General features: G+C 49.2%; 1 protein-coding gene across 7 annotated transcripts in view; it reads right to left on the bottom strand.

The window, feature by feature from the left end:
• LOC101938807 (excitatory amino acid transporter 4-like) overlaps positions 1–22370 on the bottom strand; it is a 116259-nt gene that overhangs the window by 32685 nt on the left and 61204 nt on the right. For 6 of the 7 annotated variants that reach the window (XM_005312930.4, XM_042847686.2, XM_042847684.2 and 3 more), the window contains 3 exons: positions 13683–13940; positions 11280–11417; positions 9541–9745 (listed from right to left, as the gene is read on the bottom strand). In XM_005312930.4, coding sequence (XP_005312987.2) covers positions 9541–9745; positions 11280–11417; positions 13683–13899 — 560 coding nt within the window. In that variant the 5' untranslated portion in view covers positions 13900–13940. The remainder of the gene's footprint in view (positions 1–9540; positions 9746–11279; positions 11418–13682; positions 13941–22370) is intronic. The other variant, XM_042847685.2, reaches the window with a different exon arrangement.

A 22370-nucleotide genomic window follows, 5' to 3' on the forward strand; every position in this document is an offset into this window, starting at 1 on the left:
TTTCTGATAGCAGGATGCACCGAACAGAAGGCAACATTCCAGGTGCATCACACCGGAGCCATCGAGAAAGGCACTACAATTTCCATGCACGGAGACATGATGCCATGTCATACAGCATCCAACTGCACTGGGCTTTTTGTAGCCATGTCTTCATGTCTAATTTGCTGTCAGCTCTAAGCCCATTGGCTGGTTTCTTGAGTGTCTGTGCCTTGTATAGCCATTTGCACCAGGGCAAAGTGAGTGTGAAGTGGGGGTAAATTGCTACCACATCAGAATAGTAGGACTTTACAGCTACTAAAAATTGTTCTGCTTAGCTTCTGAGGCTAGGGCAGGAAGCAATGGGTTTACACTGCAGCAAGGGCGGTTTAGGTTGGACATTAGAAAAATCTTCCTGTCAGGGTGGTTAAGCACTGGGATAAATTGCCTAGGGAGGTTGTGGAATCTCCATCATTGGAGATTTTTAAGAGCAGGTTGGACAAACACCTGTCACGGATGGTCTAGATCAGTGGTTCTCAAAACTTATGTACTGGTGACCCCTTTCACATAGCAAGCCTCTGAGTGCGGCCCCCCTTATAAATGAAAAACACTTTTTTATAAATTTAACACCATTATAAATGCTGGATGCAAAGCGGGGGTTGGAGTGCAGGCTGACAGCTCACGACCCCCATATAATAACCACCTGACCCCCAGTTTGAGAACCCCTGGTCTAGATAATACTCAGTCCTGCCATGAGTGCAGGGGACTGGACTAGAAGACCTCTCGAGGTCCTTTCCAGTCCTACATTTCTACCTTGCATTGGTGTAAAGACTGCACAAGGTACAGGGCAGGGGAGAGTAAGGCCCTAGTTTTTCTCAGCAGCTCCTGCTTCCCAAGTGTCCCTGTGTTTGTGATGGAAAAGGGGCTGCCTCAGATTATTTTTCGCCAGGCATATTTCAGAGAGATCTAGTTGCTGACCCTATTTTCAATCCCCCTTTGCATTGTTTCTCTCACTCCTACTATTTGCAGCTCTTCCCCCCAGGGAGGATTTCATAGCCTCAGGGTATTTTGTGAGAAGCTCTTTATTCTCTTCCCAAGCATGATTAAAGAGATTCAATACGACTGGACGAGGAGAATGAGGGACATATCTGTATTATTTTTATGAATACGATATGCACCTCAGTTTACCTGTTTGATATTATTCTATCTGCCTACACAGCATTAAATCAAAGGAGGCTGTTAGGGAGAACAAACATGAAATGAGAAGATGACAGAGCGAATATCTCCAGAGAAAAGAACAGGAGTACTTGTGGCACCTTAGAGACTAACAAATTTATTAGAGCATAAGCTTTCGTGGACTACAGCCCACTTCTTCGGATGCATATAGAGTGGAATAAATATTGAGGAGATATATATACACACATACAGAGAGCATAAACAGGTGGGAGTTGTCTTACCAACTCTGAGAGGCCAATTAAGTAAGAGAAAAATTTTTTTTGAAGTGATAATCAAGATAGCCCAGTACAGACAGTTTGATAAGAAGTGTGAGAATACTTACAAGGGGAGATAGATTCAATGTTTGTAATGGCTCAGCCATTCCCAGTCCTTATTCAATCCTGAGTTGATTGTATCTAGTTTGCATATCAATTCCAGCTCAGCAGTCTCTCGTTGGAGTCTGTTTTTGAAGTTTTTCTGTTGTAAGATAGCCACCCGCAGGTCTGTCATTGAATGACCAGACAGGTTAAAGTGTTCTCCCACTGGTTTTTGAGTATTATGATTCCTGATGTCAGATTTGTGTCCATTAATTCTTTTGCGTAGAGACTGTCCGGTTTGGCCAATGTACATGGCAGAGGGGCATTGCTGGCACATGATGGCATATATCACATTGGTAGATGTGCAGGTGAACGAGCCCCTGATGGTATGGCTGATGTGATTAGGTCCTATGATGATGTCACTTGAATAGATATGTGGACAGAGTTGGCATCGGGCTTTGTTACAAGGATAGGTTCCTGGGTCAGTGGTTTTGTTCAGTGATGTTTGGTTGCTGGTGAGTATTTGCTTTAGGTTGGGGGGTTGTCTGTAAGCGAGGACAGGTCTGTCTCCCAAGATCTGTGAGAGTAAAGGATCATCTTTCAGGATAGGTTGTAGATATCTGATGATGCGCTGGAGAGGTTTTAGTTGGGGGCTGAAGGTGACAGCTAGTGGTGTTCTGTTATTTTCTTTGTTGGGCCTGTCTTGTAGGAGGTGACTTCTGGGTACTCGTCTGGCTCTGTCAATCTGTTTTTTCACTTCAGCAGGTGGGTATTGTAGTTTTAAGAATGCTTGATAGAGATCTTGTAGGTGCTTGTCTCTATCTGAGGGGTTGGAGCAAATGCGGTTATATCTTAGAGCTTGGCTGTAGACAATGGATCGTGTGGTGTGTCCTGGATGGAAGCTGGAGGCATGTAAGTAAGTGTAGCGGTCAGTAGGTTTCCGGTATAGGGTGGTATTTATGTGACCATCGCTTATTAGCACAGTAGTGTCCAGGAAATGGACCGCTTGTGTGGATTGATCTAGGCTGAGGTTGATGGTGGGATGGAAATTATTGAAATTATTACCATGATTGGCCTCTCAGAGTTGGTAAGACAACTCCCACCTGTTTATGCTCTCTGTATGTGTGTATATAAATCTCCTCAATATTTATTCCACTCTATATGCATCCGAAGAAGTGGGCTGTAGTCCACAAAAGCTTATGCTCTAATAAATTTGTTAGTCTCTAAGGTGCCACAAGTACTCCTGTTCTTTTTGCGGATACAGACTAACACGGCTGCTACTCTGAAACCTATCTCCAGAGAGAATATCAAGGGTCCTTCAGAGAACAGTAGGGGAGCTATTAATTGGGAAATGTCACCTACCTAGCTCCAGCCAGGTTAATAGATTTATTTTCCCCAGGCCAGATCCTATGATCAAAGGGATACTGAACCAATAAAGACCCCTGCCTAGCAAGGAAGAAGCGGGGCGAGTGGGTAAGATGCTAAGAGAATGGTGCAGGGGCTGTCTGTCTCTCCAAACTTGCAAAGAGAGAATAAAGTTTAGCTGAGCCCAGATGTGTAGAGACTTTAGCTGTGGTAACCCTTTTCTCTGCTTGCTATATGCGTTTGGGTGAATGAACAGTACATTGGTTTTGAAGGCTGTTTTTGGGTCACTTTAATCAACTGTGGATCCCAGGCTCCCAGAGGGAAGTTTTCTTGCAGGTGCCAAATTTAGCCAAGCCTGTTGTATTATCATGGTGGAGAAATTGGTGGTGAGCTACACAGTCAGAGAGCCAGCCCCAGAATGGTGGAATAGCAGGGTTCCAGCCTGGCAGGAGACGAGGATTTCACTCGATAGGGACTGCAAAGTGATGTAAACTGCAGCTCACCCTGTAACCATCACTCCAGTCTTAGGACCGAACTCTGCAGTATCCCGGAGATACCTCCCCATGCTCTGCTGAAATATGCTGACCCATGATAGGGAAACTGCTCGGCCTCATGACTAGGGATTTCTCCCTCCTTCCGTGTATTGGAACAGAAACTCCAGCTTTCTATAGAGAGCCTTTCATACACACTCACATACGGAACAAACAAACAAAAAGCCCCAGCCAGAGTAAAAAGAATACAGGCAGAAGTCCAGCAGCAGAGTAGGGCTATCAGATGCACCCTGCATAATCATAGAATATCAGGGTTGGAAGGGACCTCAGGAGATCATCTAGTCCAACCCCCTGCTCAAAGCAGGACAAATCCCCAGACAGATATTTACCCCAGTTCCCTAAATGGCCCCCTTGAGGATTGAACTCACAACGCTGGGTTTAGCAGGCCAATGCTCAAACCACTGAGCTACCCCTCCCCCCATGGGCAGGTGGTGTATGTGTGCACGCAGTGCAAGCAGCTCTTGGCCCTCAGAGACGCTTACAGGCTCTGGAGAGCAGAGTGGCTGAGCTGGAGGAGCTGACAGAGACCGAGAGGGACATAGATGAGACTTCTTGGGACACAGCAAAGCAGACCCAGCCTGCATCTGGCAGTCTCTGTGCTGTTGGGGAGGGTGAAAGTCTCGGGGAAGGAGAACATCAAACTATAGTGGAGGAAAACAATCACATAGTCGGAACCCTCCTTCCAGAGGATGTCATGACACTGAGGATACCCCTCTTGGGAAGGGGACTAAGTTACTAGGAAAAGACAAAAAGAACAAGAGTACTTGTGGCACCTTAGAGACTAACACATTTATTTGAGCATAAGCTTTTGAGGGCTACAGCCCACTTCATTGGATGCATTGAATGGAACATATAGTGAGGAGATATATATACACATACAGAGAACATGAAAAGGTGGGAGTTGTCCTACCAACTCTAAGAAGCTAATTAATTAAGAGAAAAAACTTTTGTAGTGATAATCAAGATAGCCCATTCCAGACAGTTTGACAAGAGGTGTGAGAATACTTAACATGGGGAAATAGATTCAATGTGTGTAATGACTCAGCCATTCCCAGTCTCTATTCAAGCCTAAATTGATAGTGTCTAATTTGCATATTAATTCAAGTTCAGCAGTTTCTCATTGAAGTCTGTTTTTGAAGCTTTTCTGTTGCAAAATTGCCACCTTTAGGTCTGTTACTGAGTGGCCAGAGAGGTTGAAGTGTTCTCCTACTGGTTTTTGAATGTTATGATTCCTGATGTCAGGTATGTGGACAGAGTTGGCATCGGGCTTTGTTGCAAGGATAGGTTCCTGGGTTAGTGTTTTTGTTCAGTGGTGTGTGGTTGCTGGTGAGTATTTGCTTCAGGTTGGGGGCTGTCTGTAAGCGAGGACAGGTCTGTCTCCCAAGATCTGTGAGGAACCTATCCTTGCAACAAAGCCCGATGCCAACTCTGTCCACCTATCTATTCAAGTGACATCATCATAGGAACTAATCATATCAGCCATGCCATCAGGGGCTCGTTCACCTGCACATCTACCAATGTGATATATGCCATCATGTGCCAGCAATGCCCCTCTGCCATGGACATTGGCCAAACCGGACAGTCTCTACGTAAAAGAATAAATGGACACAAATCTGACATAAATGGTGCGTTTTTCACAGTGGAGAGAAATAAATAGCACGGTCCCCCAAGGGTCTGTATTGGAACTAGTGCTGCTCAACACATTCATATATGGTCTGGAAAAAGGGGTAAAAAGTGAGGTGGCAAAGTTTGCCGATAATACAAAATTACTCAAGATAGTTAAGTCCAAAGCTGATTGCAAAGCATTACAAAGGGATCTCACTAAACTGGTGACCGTGCAACAAAATGGCAGATGAAATTCAATGTGGATAAATGCAAAGTGATGCACTTTGGAAAACATAATCCCAACTATACATATAAAATAGAGCTGTCAAGTGATTAAAAAAATTAATCGTGATTAATTGCATGATTAATCACACTGTTAAACAATAATAGAATACCATTTATTTAAATACTTGTGGATGTTTTCTACATTTTCAAATATATTGATTTCAGTTACAACACAGAATACAAAGTGTACAGTGCTCCCTTTATATTTATTTTTGATTACAAATATTTGTGGTGTAAAAAACAAAAGAAATAGTATTTATCAATTCACCTAATACTGTACTGTAGTGCAATCTATTTATCATGAAAGTTGAACTTACAAATGTAGAATTATGTACAAAAAATAACTGCATTCAAAAATAAAAGAATGTAAAACTTTAGCACCTACAAGTCCACTCAGTCCTACTTCTTGTTCAGCCAGTCACTCAGACAAACAAATTTGTTTACATTTGCAGGAGATAATGCTGCCTGCTTCTTGTTTACAATGTCACCTGAAAGTGAGATCAGGCCTTCTCATGGCACTGTTGTAGACGGCATTGCAAGATATTTACGTGCCAGATGAGCTAAAGATTCATATGTCCCTTGATGCTTCAGCTACCATTCCAGAGGACATGTATCCATGCTGATGACGGGTTTTGCTCGATAACAATCCAAAGCAGAGCAAACCAACACATGTTCATTTTCATCATCTGAGTCAGATGCCACCTCAGAAGGTTGATTTTCTTTTTTGGTGGTTTGTGTTTTGTAGTTTCTGCATCAGAGTGTTGCTCTTTTAAGACTTCTGAAAACATGCTCTACACCTCATCCCTCTCAGATTTTGGACAGCACTTCAGATTCTTAAACTTTGGGTCGAGTGCTGTAACTATCTTTAGAAATCTCACATTGGTACCTTCTTTGCGTTTTGTCAAATCTGCAGTGAAAGTGTTTTTAAAATGAACAATATCTGCTGGGTCATCAACCAAGACTGCTATAATATGAAATATATGGCAGAATGGGGGTAAAACAGAGCAGGAGACATACTATTCTCCCCCAAGGAGTTCAGTCAAAATTTAATTAATGCATTATTTTTTAAACGAGCGTCATCAGCACGGAAGCATGTCCTCTGGCATGGTAGCTGAAGCATGAAGGGGCATACGAATGTTTAGCACATCTGGCACGTAAATACCTTGCAATGTCAGCTACAAAAGTGCCATGCGAATGCCTGTTCTCACTTTCAGGTGACATTGTAAATAAGAAGCTGGCAGCATTATCTCCTGTAAATGTAAACAAACTTGTTTGACTTAGTGATTGGCTGAATAAGGAGTAGGACTGAGTGGACTTGTTGGGGATTGGTCCTGCTTTGAGCAGGGGGTTGGACTAGATGACCTCCTGAGGTCCCTTCCAGCCCTGATATTCTATGATTCTGATTCTATGACTTGTAGGCTCTAAAGTTTTACATTGTTTTGTTTTTGAGTGCAGTTATGTAACAAAAATAATCTACATTTGTAAGTTGCACTTTCACAATAAAGTGTGGTACTTGTATGAGGTGAACTGAAAAATACTATTTCTTTTGTTTATCATTTTTACTGAGCAAATCTTTGTAATAAAAATTATAATATAATGTGAACACTGTACACTTTGTATTCTGTGTTGTAATTTAAATCAAGATATTTGAAAATGTAGAAAAACATCCAAAAATAGTTAATAAATTTCAATTGGTATTCTATTGTTTAACCGTGCAATTAAAACAGCAATTAATCACGATTAATGTTTTAAATCGCAATTAATTTTTTTTAGTTAATCGCGTGAGTTAACTGCGATTAATCAACAGCCCTATTATAAAATGATGGGGTCTAAATTAGCTGTTACCACACAAGAAAGAGATCTTGGAGTCACTGTGGATAGTTCTCTGAAAACATCTGCTCAGTGTGCACTGGTAGTCAAAATATCTAACAGAATGTTAGGAACTATTATATACAAAACTATGGGGTCTGAATTAGCTGTTACCGCTCAAGAAAGAGATCTTGGAGTCACTGTGGATAGTTCTCTGAACACATCTGCTCAAGGTACATAATATTAGGAACCATTAAGAAAGAGAGAGAGGATAAGACAGAAAATATCACAATGCCACTATATAAATCCATGGTATGCTCGCACCTTGAATATTGCATGCAGTCCTGGTGGCCCCATCTCAAATAAGATATATTAGAATTGGAAAAAGTTCAGAGAAGAGCAACAAAAATGATTGGGGGAATGGAATGGTTTAAACAGATTAAAAAGACTTGAATTGTTCAGCTTGGAAAAGAAACAACTAACGGGGGATATGATAGAGGTCTATAAAATAACACAACAGACAATCTGTGGGACTCATTGTCAGGGGATGTTGTGAAGGTTAAATGTATAACTTGTTTCAAAAAAGCAACAGAGAGTCCTGTGGCACCTTTAAGACTAACAGATGTATTGGAGAGTAAGCTTTCGTGGGTGAATACCCACTTCGTCAGATGCATGTGGGTATTCACCCACGAAAGCTTATGCTCCAATACATCTGTTAGCCTTAAAGGTGCCACAGGACTCTCTGTTGCTTTTTACAGATCCAGACTAACACGGCTACCCCTCTGATACTTGGTTCAAAAAGGAATTCATGAGGATAGGTCCATTAATGGCTGTTAGTTAAGATGGCCAAGGATGCAAACCCATGCTCTGGGTGCCCCCATATACCTGACTCCAGAAGCTGGGACTGGACAACAGGGGATGGATCACTTGATAAATTGCCCTGTTCTGTTCATTCCCTCTGAAGCATCTGGCACCAGCCACTGCTGGAAGACAGAAGTCTGGGCTAGATGGACCATTGGTCTGACTCAGTATGGCCGTTCTTATGTTCTTACTGTATGTGAGCTGTAGCCTATAGGTATAAGTATTTGCTAAGGCTATGTCTACACGACACAGCTTTTAGCGACACAGCTGTGCCGCTACAGCCGTGCTGCTAAAAGGCGTGCAGTGTTGCCGCTGTTCTCTTCTGCCGACAAAAAGCTTCCACCCCCAAGGAGCGGTTAACCAAACTTTTGTCTTTCGGGAGGATGCTTTTTAACACCTCTGGACGACAAAAGTTTGTCTTTCACTTGCAAGTGTAGACAAAGCTTAGGTAAGGCATAGGCATAAATTTAGGCAGTAATCCAATGACCCTACAAGCCTCAAGGCCTATAAGACAATAGCTTAGCTAAACTAATCAAGAGATAAGGCCCCAAAAGCCTTAACATAAACAGTTAACCAGCATGCGTCTGACAAAGTGGATATTCACCCATGAAACCTTATGCTCCAATACATCTGTTAGTCTTAAATGTGCCACAGGACCCTCTGTTGCTTTTTACAGATCCAGACTAACACTGCTACCCCTCTGATAGCTAACCAGCAGTAACCCTAGATCATGAGATATCACACCATAGAATGCTGTAATGACCCAACTGCTGATAGATGACCACACGATGCCTGTTGATATCAGTTTTAGATATTTTTAAGTTAGGAACATCAGCAGATGTCTGACCACCGGAAGGTCATGGTAACTAATTGATGTATATGCTAATGAACTTGAGGTAAAAGGACTATTAACTTATGGGAGAAGGGCACCTCAGCATTACTAGGTGAGGAAATACAGATAAGAAAAGGGGCTGAAACCCCTACTGAACATGTATTAGGCATAGGGGCATCAGCATAACCCATTATAAAAGTTGTATCCCAGCCTGCCTGCCTTGGGAGATGCCAGGACGATGGCCACTGGTGATGATGATGATGGTGAGTATGATGAGGAGGACAAGGACTAACACTTCAGGTTTTTCTGCAACGGATGGTGTGAGTATATTGTTGCTCAGATGCTCGTTTTATGTTATCCACTGGTGATCAGCTGTTCAGCAGCGTGCAGGAGGCGCTGGGGGGGAAGGGGAGGAGCGAAGCAGAAAGAGGCAGGGGGAGAGGCAGAATGGGGTGAGAAGAGGCAGGGCGGGAGGCGGAATGGGACGGGAAGAGGTGGGTCAGTGGTGGGGCCTTGGGGGATGGGGTGGAGTGAGGGCAGGGCTTGGTGTGGAGCAGGGGAGGTCGAGCACCCTCAGGGAACTCTGAAAAACAGCGCCTCGGTCTCCTTTCAGAGCTTATTCAGAGCATGTTCTCCAAGTGCAGGAGTTTGAATGGCTTTCAGTGCAGGATGGTGAGCTTATCACAGGGGCATGTTCTTACCGCACACCAACTTGTTCACTCACCTGACCAGGTCCATGAAGGCATCAGTTGTTTGCACCTGCTCAATCTTGCCCTCCCGGTGCAGTTTGTCCTTGGACCCTTTGCCTGGATGGATGATGATCACCATGAGGATGCCGATGAAGACCGCTATGATGGTGGTCACCATGTAGTAGACTACGGCCCGCAGCCCCATCTTCCCAGAGGCTTTGCCATCCAGTGAGGCCATGCCTGGGCAGCCACACACAGAACAAGGCAAGAATGTCTACCTCTTCAATTGGGAGGGGGCTGGAGGGAGACTTTGGCGGTGCAGGGGACTGTGGGATGCAGGAAGCAGACTTTGGGGGCTCTAAGGCAATGTGGGGTGTGGAAGAAGGCTGTGGGAGTGCAGAGGAATATGAATTGAAGAAGGGAATAGTACACTGAGGAGGAATCAGGGAGATGTGGGGTTGGGAGACAGGTTTCGGGTGCAGGGAGATGTGTGGGTGGAAGGCAGGGTTGCAGGGAGATTCGGGGGGGTCGGAGGCAGGGTTTGGGGTGCAGGGAGATGTGGGGGTGGAAGGCAGGGTTGCAGGGAGATATGGGAGGTCAGAGGCAGGGTTTGGGGTGCAGGGAGATGTGGGGGTGGGAGGCAGAGAGATGTGTGGGTGGAAGGCAGGGTTGCAGGGAGATGTGGGGGTGGGAGGCAGAGAGATGTGTGGGTGGAAGGCAGGGTTACAGGGAGATGTGGGGGGTCGGAGGCAGGGTTTGGGGGGCAGGGGATGTGGGGGTGGGAGGCAGGGTTTGGGGTGCAGGCATTTGTGGGGGCAGGTGGCAGGGTTTGGGGTGCAGGAAGATGTGGGTGCAGAAGGGCAGGGAGACTGAGTGGGAGCAGGGGAATGTGAGTTGCAGGAGACAGACTTTGTTGGGTGCAGGGGGTGTGGGAGGCAGATTTTGGAGGCTGCAGAGGAATATGGGGTGTGGGAGGCAGGCTTTGGGGTGTGTAGGGAAATGTGGGGGCAGAAAGCAAACTCTGTGGGACATATGAGGCAGACTGAAGAGAAGCATGAGGAGACTGTGGGGAGTGCAGAGAAATGGGGTGACAGAGGGAAAAGGAGGAGGTAGGGTAAAGGAGAAGGGAGTGAAAGATGGGGGCTGGTCAAGGTGGGAGGGGGTCTGGAGACAGGAGCCTTTAAGAGCCCTTGAGGGGATGTGAATTATGAGGCAGAGCAGGTGGGCAGGGAGGATAGGGAGCCAGGACAGTGATGGGGAGCGGGCTGGAGGGTGCTGGAATGGCTGCTGTGTTAGCGGAGGGGAAAGGGAGCCCCCACCAAGCAGCCATTGGGCAACCCACAGTTTTGCCTGGCTAGCTCAGGTGCACTGTGACCTTGCAATGCTCACACACACTTTGGGGGTGGGCACTTCCTCCTAACGCCTGAAGGCAAATGAATACCTCCAGCCCCTCCCCGCCCCACAGTGCATCTTTAAGTCTCAGGATTGCAGGGCCAGGATCATGGTGCCTGAGCACTGGGGGCTGGCAGGACCATCATGCTTCCCCCTCACCCTTCCCAGAAAGGCACGAGACTTCCTGCTCCCCTGACCTCCACACCAAGGCAGCCAGGGGACAGACAAGTCAATCCCACTTGCCATAGTCCCAGCCAAGGCCTGGACAAGGTCAGGCAGGGACCTGCAGCGAGAGCTGGGTCAATGGCTGGCAGCGCTTTTGCAGGGTGCTGTATGGCCTGTAGAATGCAGACAGCTGCAAGCGCCAGGAAAGGTCCCTCACCTGTGACCAGGCTGGAGACAATGAGGGGAAGAACCAGCATCTGAAGCATCCGCATCAGCAGCTCTCCTGGGAAGGAGAAATACTTGATCTGGCGATAGGTCATCTTGTAGGGTCGGAGGGCAAAGGCCAAAATGATCCCTGAGAAACAAGGGATAAGAAGGGAAACAGGATGGTGTCTGCCCTAGCAATATCTCCAAATCCTGCTGAAAGCTACAGCACCTGCAGTGTGGGCCCTGGGTCCTGCCCCGCTGCCTTCCTCATGCACACCAGCCCAACAGCAGGCCCTGCTGCCTCCTGGACCCCAAGCCTATGGCAGGCACTGGGCCCTCCCCTGCTGCCCTAGGACTGCCAATTTCGATTGGACATATTCCTGGAGGTTTCATCACATGACCTAATCTTTAATTAAAGATTGATCTTTAATTCCTGGACATGCCAGGACAACCTGGAGGTTTGGCTGGCATCCCTGTGATTCCTGCCCCTGCAGACATGCAATGTACACAGGCCCTATGGCAGGCACTGGGCCCTCCCCTGCTAACCCCTGTCCCCCCCACACCTCCACTGTGCACAAGGCCAATGGCAGGCTAAGGGTCCTCCCTCCTAGACCCATCCCCCACCATGCACATAGGGCCTATGGTGGGCTCTGGGCCCTCTCCCACTGTCCTTCCCCTCCTGCAATGGGCACAAGACCAATTGGTCCCTCAGAGCAGAGATGCCGAAATACTGTTAGTACCACGAGCGGTGCAAGCCCTTTGGAGACATGACGGTGGAGCCGGGTCCCTAGGAACAATGATGCTGCTGGGGTGCCAAACCTGGTGATCCTTCCCCCGGAGAGTTACAAAACAAATAACAGAGTGTCCCACCCCTGTGGGAGCAGAGCCCTCCAAACCGCTTCTCAAGCTTGAAAGGTTCCCCCCAGTTTCCTCCCCATTTCCTCAGCTGAGCTGCCTTTCAGCTTGTGAGTGCCGCTCCTTGGCAGCCAGAGGGATCGCGCTACAGCGATGAGAGGCACCTCCTCCTCCGCTCCCTATAGCTTGCTAGCACCATCGCTGGCACAGCTCCTCCTGTGCAGTGGGCACTGAGAGCTCAGAGCCACCTCGTTGGGTTCAGATCTCTGGGATGCCACCACATCTAAATTACAGGCTGAGGTGAGATGCTGACTTGGGAGGGAATGAATCTGTGCAATCAAAGGGTTAAACACAGCCCCCTGTGAGAGGCCTGTCCTTTAGCCATTGCCTCAGTGAGCACGAATGTGCTGGGCATGGAGAATGGCCCTTTCCCCAGGATAAGGCTTCCTGGGACCCTCCCTTATTACAGGGGATGCTGCTCATGTAAATGGTGAGCTCCCCGTCCGGTAAACAGGAGCCACACCATGAGAGTGCACCAGCCAGCCAGTCCTCAGCACTGCTCTAAACTTCCCTGCTGCACTCCTGGGTTGTATTTCTAGCCACACAGCTCACCATGCAAACACTTCAAGGCTAGAAGAGTCCATCTGACTGCCTGCATCGCACAGGCCAGACTTCAGCCCATGATTCTGCAGCGAGCCAATTGAAATGGTTGAGCTAGAGTGGATCTTTTAGAAAAAGACGTCCAGTCTTGATTTAAAGAATCCAAGTGATGGAGATTCTACCACGGCCTGTGGCTGGCCTAAGGCGGGTTACAGGACGGCTCCCTGCCTCAGTTTCCCCTCTGGGCAGTGGGGATAAGGAGACTTACCCTGTTGGGGCTGGAAGGCTTCCTGAGGGACTGACGGTCTGTAAAGCTCTCAGAGAGCCTTGTGCAGCGGAGGTTTAGTGTCACTTTCTGTAGTTCTCTTCTGAGGCTGGCTGTTATGAGCCACCGCGTGCTGGAACCATGCTGCTTTGCACACAGGCAGTGCCTTGTGCCTGAGGCTCTCATATCATCCTCACTTTCCCAGGAGCAGCAAACCCCCTTAGTGGAGGCACGGCTTATAGCAGCACAGGGCTTTTTGGCTAGTAAAGGTATACAGGTCCCCAAGGGAAATGATCTAAAGAAGTCCTTTTTCTGGAATAACTGCAACTAAATGAGCACTTTTTGCCTCTACAAACTGTTGTAAAGAATCACCCCGCCCAACATCCTTACACCAGCAAACATTCCTAGTGCAGAGCCAGCCAGCTCTGTGAGGCGAAGCCCGGCTCTGCGTTCCAGGTGGGAACAGCGGACAGTACAATAAGGCCCTGATCCTTCATAAGCATCTGTAGATGCTCTTGCAATGCAATGCCTGATAATGGAGGCACTGAGAGATGAAGGGACTTGCCCAAGGGCACAGAGTGTGCTTGTGGCAGAACCCTGATCCCTGGCACGCTTCTTTAATCACCCTTTGTGCTAACTTAATGAATGTCCCCAGGCAGCACAGCACCGCCCTGCAGACCACAGGCTCCCTACCCAGTAGGACAGCAGTGATGGTGAAGAGGACAAAGGCATTTCTCCTGAGGAAGCCCTTGGCGCTGTCTTTGGTGATGCTGTGCATCCGCTTCTTGACCCGTGCTGCCCGCTCCTGCACCGCCTGTTGGAAGTGCTGCACCCGGCTGTTGGAGCTGAGACGCTTGGCTGATTCCTCATTCAGGAAGAGGCTGTTCACATGGCCCCGCTGGTCACTCATAATCAGATCAAGCCCTGGTCCAGAAGACAGCTCTTGGGAAACTAGGAGGGGAGAAGCAGAGGGAGAAAGAGCCAGAAGGCAGCATGAAATCTCCCTAATCTTGACAGTGCCCCCCTGGCCCTCCAGATATAACTACTCAGGCTGGCTGAGAAGCTGTTCTGGAAAGCCCCCCAGAGCAGAATCAGAAACAGGACATTGCATTTTGGGAGCTGCCAGGGGTTTGAATAGCTACAACGCTATCGTTTCGCCCAAGCAGCAGGGAAACAGCAGCCCCTCTGAGGGGAATGCAGGCACTGGCTTGGGCGTGGCTGAGACCGGATGGACATTCTCACTCCTTTCCAAGAGAATTTGCGGGCTGAACAACGATGAGATTTCTCCTTCTCCATCCAGACGATATTTTTTTTAAATATACAAATGATTTTATAGAAGCCCAAGGAGCAAACCAAACTTCCCAAACTGGTGCTGCAAAAACAATTTTGCATAAGGGAAAACAGCCCGTGTTTTTCATGGACACAGAGGAAAGAAACAAAACCCCTCTGTAGCTTTCACAGGGTTTGTCTACACTATGGGATTACTCCGAATTTACAGAATTCGATTTTTGGCTACCGATTGTATAAAGTCGAGTGCATGCGGCCACACTAAGCACATTCATTCGGCGGTGTGCGTCCATGTACCAAGGCTAGCATCGACTTCCGGAGCGTTGCATTGTGGGTAGCTATCCCATAGCTATCCCATAGTTCCCGCAGTCTCCCCCGCCCATTGGAATTCTGGGTTGAGATCCCAATGCCTGATGGAGCCAAAAATTTGTCACGGGTGGCTATGGATAAATGTCGTCAGTCAATCCTCCCTCCGTGAAAGCAACGGCAGACAATCATTTCGCGCCCTTTTCCCTGGATTGCCCGGGCAGACGCCATAGCACGGCAACCTTGGAGCCCGTTCAGCCTTTTTTCACTGTCACCGTATGTCTACTGGATGCTGCTGACAGACGCGGTACTGCAGCACTACACAGCAGCATCCGCTTGCCTTTGCAAGTTAGCAAAGACGGTTACCAGCCATACTGTACCGTCTGCTGCTTTGCAAGTTGGCAAAGACGGTTACCAGTCATACTGTATCATCTGCTGCTGTCATGGGTGCTCCTGGCCGGCCTCGGTGAGGTTGGTCGGGGGCGCCTGGACAAAAATGGGAATCATAGAATCATAGAATATCAGGGTTGGAAGGGACCTCAGGAGTAGGGTTACCATATTTAACAAATTAAAAAAGAGGACCCTCCACGGTGCCCTGGCCCCGCCCATTTCCCCATCCCCATCCCCGCCCCAACTCCGCCCCTTCCCCGCCCTAACCCCGCCCCTCCTCCCTCCCACTCCCAGCCACGCGGAAAGGGCTGCCCGAGCGCTACTAGCTTCACGGTTTGCCGGGCAGCCCCCAGACCCTGCGCCCCCGGCCGGCGCTTCCCCAGCGCAGCTGGAGCCCGGGAGGGGAAGCGCCCAGCTGGGGGCGCAGGATCTGGAGGCTGCCCAGCAAACCGTGAAGCCGGTAGCGCTTGGGCTTCGGGCAGCCCCCATGCCTCCGGACCCTGCGCCCCCGGCCGGGCACTTCCCCTCCCAGGCTCCGGCGGCGCAGGGTCCGGAGGCATGGGGGCTGCCCAAAGCCCATAGCGCTCGGCTCTTAAAGAGAGCCGAAGAGTCGGGGAGGAGCAGAGCCGCCGCGGCCGGAGGCTTTGCTCCTCCCCTGACTCTTCGGCTCTCTTTAAGAGCCGAGCTGCCCGAGCGCTACCGGCTTCGGGCAGCCCCCATGCCTCCACACCCTGCGCCAACGGAGCCCGGGAGGGGAAGTGCCCGGCCAGCGGCTGGGGTCCGGAGGCAAGGGGGCTGCCTGAAGCCTATAGCGCTCGGGCAGCTCGGCTCTTAAACAGAGCCGAAGAGTCAGGGGAGGAGCAGAGCCGCCACGGGAGGGGAAGTGCCCGGCTGGCATTTTCCTGGACGTGTTCGGCTTTTTGGCAATTCCCCCCGGACGGGGGTTTGAGTGCCGAAAAGCCGGACATGTCCGGGAAAAAACGGACGTATGGTAACCCTACTCAGGAGGTCATCTAGTCCAACCCCCTGCTCAAAGCAGGACCAATTCCCAACTAAATCATCCCAGCCAGGGCTTTGTCAAGCCTGACCTTAAAAACCTCTAACGAAGGAGATTTCACCATCTCACTTGGTAACCCATTCCAGTGCTTCACCACCCTCCTAGTGAAAAAGTTTTTCCTAATATCCAACCTAAACCTCCCCAACTGCAACTTGAGACCATTACTCCTTGCTCTCTCATCAGGTAGCACTGAGAACAGTCTAGATCCATCCTCTTTGGAACCCCCTTTCATGTAGTTGAAAGCAGCTATCAAATCCCCCCTCATTCTTCTCTTCTGCAGACTAAACAATCCCAGTTCCCTCAGCCTCTCCTCATAAGTCATATGTTCCAGCTCCCTAATCATTTTTGTTGCTCTCCGCTGGACTCTTTCCAATTTTTCCACATCCTTCATGTAGTGTGGGACCCAAAACTGGACACAGTACTCCAGATGAGGCCTCACCAATGTTGAATAGAGGGGAATGATCACGTCCCTCGATCTGCTGGCAATGCCCCTACTTATACAGCCCAAAATGCCATTAGCCTTCTTGGCAACAAGAGCACACTGTTGACTCATATCCAGCTTCTCGTCCACTGTGACCCCTAGGTCCTTTTCTGCAGAACTGCCGCCTAGCCATTCGGTCCCTAGTCTGTAGCAGTGCATGGGATTCTTCCGTCCTAAGTGCAGGACTCTGCACTTGTCCTTGTTGAACCTCATCAGGTTTCTTTTGGCCCAATCCTCTAATTTGTCTAGGTCCCTCTGTATCCCTATCCCTACCCTCCAGCATGACTCCCCAGGCAGATCCGGCTTTAGGAAGTGCGGGGCCCGATTCGAACAGTTTTGACGGGGCCCCGGCAAGGATGACTGAAGAAAGAAAAAACACGTAAAAAAACATCTGGGGTTTGTACTCACCGGGCGGCACTCGTAGTCTTCGGCGGTTTGCCCTTCACTCGCTCCGGGTCTTTGGTGGCACTGAAGGACCTGCTGCCAAAGTGCTGCCGAAGACCCAGAGCGAGTGAAGGACCTGCTGCTGAAGTGTCGCCGAAGACCCGGAGTGCTGCCAGGTGAGTAAAAATTAAAAAGGAGCTTCTAGCCAAGGAAGGGATTCTCGGCCACTTGCCCCCACCCCGGCAGCTCTGCCACTGGGCGCGGGGCCCTCTTGGGCGCGGGGCCCGATTCGGGGGAATTGGTGGAATTGGCCTAAAGCCGGCCCTGTCCCCAGGTCATTCTCTTCTTTAAGTTTTGTCTAATGGAGAGTCAGTCCTGCCTAGAATATCAGGCAAGCCAATAAAGAACCAGAGAGGCAAACAGCTGCTCCGGGTCAGAGCCCCAGACATCCCGCAGAAATGATGAGCTGCATGCCATTCTAGGGGGTGCCCCTACAACAGCCCCACCCGTTGCTTCCCTCCTCCCCCACCCCTCCCCTCCCAGGCTACCTTGGCAGTTATCCCCCCATTTGTGTGATGAAGTAATAAAGAATGCATGAATTTGAAACAACACTGACTTTATTGCCTCTGCAAGCAGAGATCAAAGGGGGGAGGGGAGGGCGGTTGGCTTACAGCGAAGTCGAGTGAATCACATTCTGCACTTGCTCAGCCTATAGCTGAAAATGGGACTCTGTGATGAGCACTAGGATAGAAGCACAGGCAGGACTGAATCTCCATTTGTGTGTGGGCCTTTGGCTGACACTGGTAAAATACAAAATGTCCCAGGATATCTATGTTGGGGGACAATTCTAAACGGCAGCTTAATTTTTTTATTTGCAGCAAAATGTAGAGGTCTAAGTATCTGATTGTGAGCCCTGGGAGCAAGGGGCAGGCTGGGGTAGGTGCGACCGGGAGGTGCTGCCGACTGGGAGAGCAGCCTGAGGCAGAAGCCTCCAGCTGTCATGATATTCCAGGCAGGACTGAATTTCCATTACACAAAACTTAAAGAAGAGAATGACCTGGAGTCATTTCCTTTTTTGTCCAGGCGCCCCCCGACCAACCTCACCGAGGCCAGCCAGGGGCATCCATGTCTGCCCAGGTGCCCCCGACCGACCTCACCGAGGCCAGCCAGGAGCACCCACGGGACGACGATGACGGTTACCAGTCATACTGCACCGTCTGCTGTCGGCAAGGCAAGGCAAGGGGATGCTGCCGTGTAGCGCTGCAGCACCGCGTCTGCCAGCAGCATCCAGTAGACATACGGTGACAGTGAAAAAAGGCGAAAAACGATTTTTTTCCCTTTGCTTTCACAGGGGAGGCGGGGGGGGGGGGGGGGGGCTGACGACATATACCCTGAACCACCCGTGACAATGTTTTTGACCCTTCAGGCATGGGGAGCTCAACCCAGAATTCAAATGGTTTTCGGAGAGTGCGGGAACTGTAGGATAGCTACAGTCGTCAGTCACCCCTCCCTCCGTGAGCATCCATTTGATTCTTTGGCTTTTGGTACGCTTGTCTCAGCTCCTTAAATTTCACGCAGCACTGTGTTGTGTCCCTGTTGTGGCCTCTGTTCATCATGGCCTTGGAGATTTTTTCAAATGTTTTGGCATTTCGTCTTTTGGAACGGAGTTCTGATAGAACAGATTCATCTCCCCATACAGAGATCAGATTCAGTATCTCCCGTACAGTCCATGCTGGAGCTCTTTTTTGATTCTGGCTGTGCTGATGAGCTCTGCATGGTCACCTGTGCTGATCAGTGCTTCATGCTGGGCAAACAGGAAATGAAATGCAAAAGTTCGCGGGGCTTTTCCTGTCTACCTGGCCAGTGCATCCGAGTTCAGATTGCTGTCCAGAGCGGTCACAATGGTGCACTGTGGGATAGCTCCCGGAGGCCAATACCGTCGAATTGCAGCCACGCTAACCCTAATTCGAAATGGCAATGTTGATTTCGGCGCTACTCCCCTCGTCGGGGAGGAGTACAGAAATCGATGTTAAGAGCCCTTTATGTCGAAGTAAATGGCTTCATTGTGTGGACGGGTGCAGGGTTAATTCGATTTAATGCTGCTAAATTCAAACTAAACTCATAGCGTAGACCAGGCCACAAAGTGGGAAAGTTGTGATTTTTTTCTGTGTTAACTGTAAATTTTATTTCAATTGCACAGCTTTCAAACAGCACGTCTGAAACATCTTCATTGCTTCTTCCAGGTTGTATTTTCACTGGCACACCTGGAGTCCTTTCTTGTCTTTACAGATCTGAAGGTCAAAAGCACTTCTTTCTCTCTCGAGAGGCAAATAATGGGCCTAATTCTGCTCTCAGTTACACCAGTGAAAATATGGAGCAAATCCAGAACAGTCAATGGAGTAAACTTTGATTTACACCAGTGTGACTGAGAGTGCAAGCTCATCCTTTGACTTTACAAAGTTTCATGATTCCCTGAAGGCAACAGTGAGTGAGTGAGTGAGAGTTTGTGTGGTGTTGGACTGGGAATGAGTGTGTGCTTTTTTAATTTAAATTTGTATTGTTTTGTGAGTGTGTATGTGTCTGTGTGTGAATTTGTGTTTGACAGTGTGTGTGTGTGAATATGTGTATATGAGCATGTGTGATTGCAAAGTGTGTATGTGTGAGTGTGCACACACAGTCTGATGGATGGAAACGGTGAAATTTTATCTATGTCCAAAATGGCAAATTTACCCCAAATGAGAGAATTTCTGTTATCATGTGGGTCAGTTGCTGGCCTCTTCCACAACCCAGCCTCTCATTCCCCCTCATCGGTGCTGCTGTTGTGTGAGGTTATGTTCCTTGCTACTTGGGAAAATTGGAACAATTGCACTTTTTAATTAGTCCTCAATCAGTCTCATTTTAAAGCTCCTCTGGCTCCCCAAATGCAAGCTCCTTCTTGTAATGCTGGGAAGCGCCGAGTCCCAGATCAGATTTTATAGGCAAGGCTACAGTTGCCCGACATTCCCCATTATAAGACCCTGTTTTCAGCTGCATATACCTTTGTCAAACTTGAATCATTTGGGATGAAATTTGATATGCCAAGTGTCTACCTCAGGCTGAATTTTTGGGAAAATGTCAGCCAAATGCTGCCACCATTTCCAAGAACAAGGGTAGTGAAAATATGTTGTTTTCTCCACGTTAAAAAATTCTGGAGACCTTTTCTTTAAGAAGTCTAAGGCTCCAATGCTTTGGCGATAATAGATAGATAATAAGAGAGAAAATATCATATTGCTTCTATATAAATGGTATGCCCACATCTTGAATACTGCGTGCAGCTGTGGTCGCCCCATCTCAAAAAAGATATATTGGAATTGGAAACGGTTCAGAAAAGGGCAACAAAAATGATGAGGGGTATGGAACGGCTGCCATATGAGGAGAGATTAATAACAAAAGGAAATATTTCTTCACACAACACAGAGTCAACCTGTGGAACTCCTTGCCAGGGGATGTTGTGAAGGCCAAGATTATAATGATTCAAAAAAGAACTTGATAAGTTCATGGAGGATAGGTACATCAATGGCTATTAGCCAGGATAGACAGGGATGGTGTCCCTAGCCTGTTTGCCAGAAGCTGTGAATGGGCGACAGGGGATGGATTGCTTGATGATTACTTGTTCTGCCTCTGGGGCACCTGGCATTGGCCACTGTCAGAAGACAGGACACTGGGCTAGATTGACCTTTGGTCTGACCCAGTACGGCCGTTCTTATGGAGCAGGGACTTAACATTTGGCACAAGGATGCCATTGTGTCAGGAACGTGCCTTTTGCCATCCCCATGAAAATCTGTCAAAATTTTTGCCAAGTTACAAGCCTTTGAAAAATTTCAGTTCACACATGCTCAGTAGAGGCTGGCTAGAGCTTTGCAGTTAAATCTCCTGAAGATTTCATCCATACAGAACATGCTCCAGACTGAGGCTGAACAGGACTTTTCCTGCAATTGCAGCTCTTGGTTGCTGTGGGCTGGGGCTGGTTCCGGGTCTGTGCACAGGAACTGAAAACAGGGAACCTATTTCTCCTGTGCTCTCAATGATCCCCTTGCTAGGGGATTCAAATGCAGCAGGGATAAGAGCTGGACCTCTGGGGCAAGGGATAGTGAAGGGGGTGGGTTGAGGCAAGGAGCTTGTGGGTGAGGGGAAAGTGGGACTGGAGGCTGGCGGAGAGGAGAGGAAAATTAGGACTGGGAGTTGGTGGAGACTGGGACTGGCTAGACAAGGAGACTGGGACTACAAACCAGTGGGGGCAGAAGCAGATAGGGGGAGGCGAGACAGATCTGATGAAGAGTCAGGGTGTGAGGGAGAACTGGGTCCAGCTGGGCAAAGAGATGGGGACAAAAAGTTGGGGCGGGGGGACGAAACTGAGATTGGACAGGGAGCTCAGAGAGGGAGATTGGGACTCGGCGCCATTGGGGATGGGAAATGTGGACAGGATGGGGAGTGACTGCAGGCCAGGAGACAGAAAGAAACAGATCAGAGGAAGAGCTGAGAGGCAGAAACTGGGACTGTATGGGAAAAGAAATTGGGACTGGATGAAAAGCCTGAGGAGTGGAGAGTGGTGACTAGAATGGGACTGAGATGAACAGCCAGGGTGGGGAAGTGAGAGAACTAGGACAAGGACAGGTTAGAGGGGATGGGGCAGAAGGGGTCAAGCTTGGGGGGAAGGGGCAGAAGAGCCTTGGGCTGTTTGTCCCTCCTTTTTATAGCTTCCCCTCCTGAAAAACATTTCCAGATGGGCACTAGAAGACAAAGGCCTGGTCTACACCAGTGTTTTTCAATCCGTGGGTCGTGACCCAGTACTGGGTCACGGCATGTCAAGCACTGGGTCACCTTGCTGTGGGCAGCACCGCTGACCAGGCCATTAAAAGTCCTATTGGCGCTGCTGCCCAGCTAAGGCTAGTGCCTATCTGTTCTGACTCCACGCTGCGCCCTGAAAGTGGCCAGCAGCAGGTCCGGCTTCTAGGCAGGGGAGCCACAGGGCTCTGCATGTTGCCCCCGCCCCAAGCACCGCCTCCGCATTCCCATTGGCCAGGAATCAGCGAATGGGAGCTGGGGTGCGGTGCCTACAGGCGAGAGTCACGTGCCTCCGTCTAGGAGTGGGACCCGCTGCTGGCTGCTTCCAGGGCGCAGCTTAGTCCATGGTGCCAGGACAGGCAGGAAGCCTGCCTCTGCACCCCAGCTGCACCGCTGACCGGGAGCCGCCAGAGGTAAACCCGCACCCTAACCCCATGCCCCAAACCCCTGCCCCAGCCCCTGCAAATCCGGAACCCCTTCCTGTACCCCAAACCCCTCATCCCCAGCACCACCCCAGAGCCTACCCCCCCCAGCCCAGACCCCTGACCCTCTCCTGCACCCCAATCCACTTCCCCAGCCCTGAGCCCCCCCAACCCAGAACCCCTTCCTGCACCTCAAACCCCTCATCCCTGGCCCCACCCCGCACCACAAC

This window comes from Chrysemys picta, chromosome 25, assembly GCF_011386835.1.
Source record: "Chrysemys picta bellii isolate R12L10 chromosome 25, ASM1138683v2, whole genome shotgun sequence".
Taxonomy (NCBI): Eukaryota; Metazoa; Chordata; order Testudines; family Emydidae; genus Chrysemys; species Chrysemys picta.